General features: G+C 50.5%; 1 protein-coding gene across 1 annotated transcript; it reads left to right on the top strand.

The window, feature by feature from the left end:
• The first annotated feature begins 559 nt into the window (after positions 1-559).
• Ppm1n (protein phosphatase, Mg2+/Mn2+ dependent 1N (putative)) lies at positions 560-2,663 on the top strand. The gene is made up of 4 exons (XM_057760850.1): positions 560-1,477; positions 2,174-2,291; positions 2,364-2,469; positions 2,546-2,663. The coding sequence occupies exons 1-4, from the start codon at positions 560-562 to the stop codon at positions 2,661-2,663; spliced, it is 1,260 nt and encodes a 419-aa protein (XP_057616833.1).
• Positions 2,664-6,388: the final 3,725 nt, after the last annotated feature.

Genomic DNA, 6,388 nt, shown 5'->3' with positions numbered 1-6,388 from the left:
GGCAGAGGCAGGCAGGCCTGCACGTTTGAGAGCCTCATGTATGAAGCGATTTTCCAAGCCAGCTGTTGCTATATAGTAAGACCTGATAATAATAATAAGTCATGTAAAATAGTGTATGTGGCCTGTGATAGGGCTCAGAGGTAAAGCGATTGCTGCCAAGCCTGATGACTTGAGTTCGATCCCCAGGATCAACAAGGTGGAACCGACTCTCACAAGTTGCCCTCTGACCTCCACACACATTAAATGAGTGTGATAAGTTTTCAAATAATGTGTTACACCTGGAAGCAGAATGCAAATAATTTGCTCTTATCGTCCCACTCCCAACCCAGCGCTTGACCCAGGCACTAAGCCCCTGTTTTTGAGTTTTTGAAAGTGTGAGAAAGAAGAAACACATGAATGCACCTCTTAGTGAGCCGACTTCAGGCCAGGTCAAGGGATAGGAAAGAGATTTACCTGGTTTAAAGAAGAGAGATTAGGGGAGACGGGGCGGGGCGGGGAGGGGGCCCAGACACTGGACAAAGGCGGTGAGATGGAACCTTCCTGACCCCGCAGCAGGAGAATGGCGGTCTTTGCCCGCCTGCTGGAGCGTCTCGGGTGGTTCGCTCGAGCTCAAGAGGCAGCAGAGCAGGAGGCAGAGGTGGAACACAAGGTCCCCGGCGAGCCTAGGGGTCTCCTGGAGTCGCCCCGATGCTCGCAAAGGCTACACGGGGGTGCGGCGGCTGCACCCGGCCTGCGCTTCGGGGCGAGTGCGGTGCAGGGCTGGCGCGCGCGCATGGAGGACGCGCACTGCGCTCGACTGGCTTTGCCCGGGCTGCCGTCGGGTTGGGCTTTTTTCGCAGTCCTGGATGGCCACGGGGGAGCACGGGCTGCACGCTTCGGAGCGCGCCACCTCCCAGGTCACGTGCTGGGGGAGCTGGGTCCCGCGCCCCGAGAGCCGGAGGACGTGTGCCAGGCTCTGCGTAGCGCCTTCCTCCGCGCAGATGCGCATCTGCGCTCGCTCTGGCCCCTCAGCGACCCCGGCGGCTCGACGGCAGTGGTGCTGCTCGTGTCCCCGCGCTTCCTCTACCTGGCACATTGCGGGGACTCGCGCGCTCTGCTGAGCCGATCGGGCTCCATGGCTTTCTGTACCGAGGACCACCGTCCTCACCGGCCTCGGGAACGCGAGCGTATCCATGATGCTGGTGGCACCGTTCGTCGCCGGCGTGTTGAGGGCTCCCTGGCCGTGTCCCGAGCCCTAGGCGACTTCGCCTTCAAACAGGCACCCGGGAGGCCTCCTGAGCTGCAGCTCGTGTCAGCTGAGCCCGAGGTGGCTGCGCTGGCACGCCAGGCCGAGGACGAGTTCGTGTTCCTGGCCTCCGATGGCGTGTGGGACGCCCTGTCTGGTGCGGACCTGGTGGGGCTGGTGGCGTCGCGCCTCCGTCTGGGCTTGGCGCCAGAGCATCTCTGTGCTCAGCTGTTGGACACGTGTCTATGCAAGGTCCTGGGGCCACTGCATGTGGGGAGGAGGGGGTCTTTTATGATAAGGGGTGGGGCCGAGCTAGAGGGTGTACTAAGGGGCTTGGGATCCAGAGCAAGGATGCTTCGAACCCATGATGAAGCATAGTACATAGGCACAGATAGCTAAGTGGCAGGGATTTAAGAGAAGGGGCGTGGCCTCTAAGAATAGAGTCCAAGCTAGGATTTCAGGCCCTCCTGAGATGTATCCAAAATAGGAAGATCCCCTTAAATAGGAAGAATTTAAAAGACTTTGGACTGGCTTTTTTTTTTAAGTTTAATTTATTTAATTGCACTACATACTGTATTCTGTGTGCGTGTTCATACATCACATGTGTGTAGGTCAAAGAACATCTTATATTAGTCAGTTCTCTCCTTCCATCATATGGGTCCTGGGGATCAAACTTAGGTTGTCAGGCTTTGTGGCAAGCCTCTTTTCCCACTGACATCTTGCTGGTTCGTGGCTGCTTTCTTTAATAAAGCATGGTGGCTATGATCTGTAATGGGAATGGTCCGAGAGATGGGTCCGGATGGAAGAGAGAGCTTGGATGAAATAGTAAGATTGGCGCGGGGGACTCCCAACACCAGGACTGCTGGGAAAGCCATGCTCTCAAAGGCGTGGAACCCTGGGAAGGTTTTTGACTCTCCCACCAGGCTTCTCTTTCTTCACCTTATCCAGGGAAGTTTGGATAACATGACTTGCATGGTGGTCTGCTTCCCAGGGGCCCCCAGGCCTTGTGAGGAGGCAATCAGAAGGGAGATGGCTTTAGACACAGCCCTGAGCCACAAAGTTGCCGGTGAGCAGTCTTCAAATGGCCAGTGGGAGGGGCGGTTGGCAAGTATGGGCTCTCTACTCACCTCCTCCTCAGAGCTGTATTCCTCCGCTCAGGAACCCCCATGCCTAAACACAATTTTCAGGACCCTGGCATCAGAGGACATCCCAGGCTTGCCTCCCGGAGGAGGGCTCCATAGCAAGTGAGTTGGAGTGAGGGGGGATGAGGCAGGGTGACAGGACCAGATCTCCTCTTCAGGGCTTCCCTATGCTCTCTAGGGCCACTGTCATTGCCGAAGCTTACTCAAAACTTCGTCAGACCTCAGAGGAATGTCAAGAGGTAAGGCTCTGTCTCTTTGGGTCCCTCCTCAACCTGCGCTACAACCCTGCCTGCTGACCACACCCCTGCCACTCTGGCAAGGACATGGCCACCAAGCTCTGGCTCTGACCCTAGTCTAGACCTGTGCTGCTGTTTTAATATTCTTTATAAGTTTTACCCTTTTTATTTATGTGTGTTGGGGGTGTATATATGTGGGCGTGTGTGCCACGTTGCACTTATGGAGACCTAAGAACTACCCCCTGGAGTCAGTACTCTCCTTCTACCATGTGGATCCCAGGAACTGACCTCACATCATTAGGCGTGGAGACAATTGTTTTTGCCTGATAAGTAGCCTCACAGCCCCTTTAAATTTTGGAGGGGTATTTTTTAAATTTAAGACAGGCATAGTGGGCCGGGCGGTGGTGGCGCACGCCTTTAATCCCAGCACTCGGGAGGCAGAGGCAGGCGGATCTCTGTGAGTTCGAGGCCAGCCTGGTCTACAGAGGGAGTTCCAGGATAGGCTCCAAAACCACAGAGAAACCCTGTCTCGAAAAACCAAAAAAAAAAAAAAAAAAAAAAAAAAAAGACAGGCATAGTGTCACAGGACTTTAATCCCAGCACTTGGAAGGCAGAGGCATGGGTATCTCTGTGAGTTTGAGGCCAGCCTGGTCTACAGAGCAAGTTCCAGAACAACCAGGGCTACACAGTGAGACATTGTCTCAAAAAAAAAAAAAGGCCGGGCGGTGGTGGCGCACGCCTTTAATCCCAGCACTTGGGAGGCAGAGGCAGGCGGATCTCTGTGAGTTCGAGACCAGCCTGGTCTACAAGAGCTAGTGCCAGGACAGGCTCCAAAACCACAGAGAAACCCTGTCTCGAAAAACCAAAAAAAAAAATAAAATAAAATAAAATAAAATAAAGGGCCATATGTATATATGAATCGGTGGTGGAATACTTCCCTAGAATGTCCAAGGCCCTTGGTTCACTCCTCAGTGCCTCAAAAACAACAGATAAGAGCAAACGAGATGCTCAGTGGGTCACAGTACCTACTGTTCTTCCAGAGGACCCGTGGACCACAGCTGCAGCTCCCGCACTCCCGAGTGAGGAACTCAGGGGAGTGAGTTGAAGTCACCCTGGAAGACATGTGACCCTGTTAAAAAAAATGAAAGAAAGAAAAAGAAGGGGGAGGGTTCTGCCGCTCTCAGTGGCCTCTGCACACATGAAATGTACAAATGCAAAACACCCATATACTTAACATTCTATTTATTTAGTTTTTTTTTTTTTTTTTTTTTTTGAGACAGGGTTTCTCTGTAGCTTTAGAGCCTGTCCTGGAACTAGCTCTTGTAGACCAGGTTGGCCTCGAACTCACAGAGATCTGCCTGCCTCTGCCTCTCGAGTGCTGGAATTAAAGACATGTACCACCACCACCCAGCAAAATTCAAATTGTTTTTCATTTTTAAAAAGAAAAACAAGCCAGGCAGTGGTGGCACATGCCTTTAATTCCAGCACTTGGGAGGCAGAGGCAGGCGGATCTCTGTGAGTTCGAGACCAGCCTGGTCTACAAGAGTTAGTTCCAGGACAGGCTCCAAAACCACAGAGAAACCCTGTCTCAAAAAACCAATAATAATAATAATAATAAAAAGAAAAACAAAATGGGGTAGAGAAGGCTTCTAGAAGGTTGAGGGGGTGCTGACAGGCAGCTTCACCCTCCCCCACGTTTTGTCTTACAGAAGAGGTAAGATGGTGTGGAAACCACTAGCACCCATTCAACCCTTGACTTGAACTCAGACCTCACAGCGGCTATCCTCTGGGGACCATCTGCATAGCTCAGGGGAAATCTGTGCTTCCCTACATGAGAGGCAGAGGAAGGATGGCCAGCCATGGAGGAACCTAGAATCTTCATTTCCCCTCTCGTACTTCCCCCACACGAGTCTCATGAGGGGGGAACTCCACCGTCACCCAACAGTGACAAAGAAAAAAAAAAGCGTGGTTCCTTTTTTTTCACCCTTAATATTTAAAGCTAAACAGATCTTAAGTGATTCATGTATAACAGTCTTTCTGTTTTTTTAAAACCTGTTCTATAAGGAAGTGGTAAGAGATCTGAATATTAAATTTTTTGAATCAATAAAGCAGTTCCAAGTGCATCCCCTTTCTTTGTTGTTTTCTTTTAATTATTCCTATTTGTTTTGTGTTTATGTGTGTGTGGAAGCTCATGCCACAGCAGGCACACAGCGGGTAGAGGAAACCTCTGAGGAGGTGGTTCTGGGGATGAACTCAGGTCCTCAGGATTGGCAGTAAGCTCCACTGCTGAGCCAACTTGCTTCTTTTGTTTTCTCCCCCCCGCCCCCCCCCCCCCGCGTTTCCCTTTCAGGCATTTGTTTATTTTTCTGTATAGGTGCGTTTTGCCTGCATTTATCGACATGTATTGCATGTTGTGCCTTGTGCTGGCAGAGGCCAGAAGAGGGCATCAGATCCCCTCTGACTGGATTTACATAGCGTTGGGAACTGTACCAGGATGCTAGGAACCAAACCAAATTCCTCTGCAAGACCAGTAAGTTCTCTTCTTTCTCTTCTTTGCCGAGCCATCTTGCTGGCGACCCTTTAGTTTTTGTTTTGACCATTTCAGGAGAACCTTGAACCAGAAGCCTTCCTGCCTTAGCCTCTCAGGTGCTGAGGCCACAGGAACACACTGTTTCTTCCAGTTCCATGATTTCTTTTCTCCTTTCTTTCTTTTTCTCTTTCCTAATTAATTAATTTATTTATTTTCAAGACAGGGTTTCTGTATAGCTTTAGAGCCTGTCCTGGAACTCGCACTGTAGACCAGAGATCCACCTGTCTCTGTACCTCCTAAGTGCTGGGATTAAAGGCAAGTCATGCGCCACCACCATCTGGCTCAGTTCCACATTTTCTTATAAAAAGTGGCTTGTTGCCAGGCATGATGACACCAGTTTGTGATTCCAGTACTTCCAGGATTGATGCAAAGATGATCCAGGAGCTCAAGACCCTCGCTAGCCACATATGGAGTTTGAATTGCACGAGACCCTATCTCAAAAAAAAAAAAAAAAAAGTCGGGGAGGCTCATTGGTTAAGAGTGCTTGCTGCACAGTCATGAATGAGGACCTGAGTTTAAATTCACATAAGCAGACACCCTGAAAATGCCTGTAATTCCAGCTCCAAGAGATCTGACACCCTCTCTGACCTCCATAAGCGAGCAGGTGCATGCACCACCACACACTCCTGTATTTACGCCCGATATATCAGTCAATTAAATTAAAAATTAAAAAGTGCACACCTTTAATCCTAGCACTCTGAAGGCAGAAGCAAGTGGATTTGTGAGTTCACGGTCAGCCTGGCCTTCAGAGTGAGCTCCAGGACAGCCAGGGCTACGTAGAGACACCCTGTCTCAGAAACAAAACAAAAAAGTGATTTTCTTAGTCCCTGGTCAGCAAATGTGCAGTGAACAAGTGCTGTCTCATCAAACCCCGTGCATAGCTGGGAGCCAGCCCAGTGCACTGAGATCAGGAGGTCCAGTGCAGCCGACTACCCTGTTTGGGGAGACAGCACACAGGGGGACTAAAAAGTAGAGTCATCAGGAAACAATACAGGGAATAAGAGGAGAAAATGACCAAGGAGGTTCACTTGACATTAATTTTTCTTTTTTCTCAAAATCTTCGGCTGGGTAGATGGCTCAATAGATACCACCAAGACTGACAGCCTGAGTCTGATAACCCGGAACCCACGTGGCGGAGGTCAGAGGATGACTTGTGGGCATTGATTCTCTCCTTCCACCATGTTGGTCTCAGGAA

This window comes from Chionomys nivalis, chromosome 2 (genome assembly GCF_950005125.1).
Source record: "Chionomys nivalis chromosome 2, mChiNiv1.1, whole genome shotgun sequence".
In the NCBI taxonomy this organism is placed as follows: Eukaryota; Metazoa; Chordata; class Mammalia; order Rodentia; family Cricetidae; genus Chionomys; species Chionomys nivalis.
Note: the sequence above shows the minus strand (reverse complement) of the source record. Positions and strands in the feature narration are given on the sequence as shown.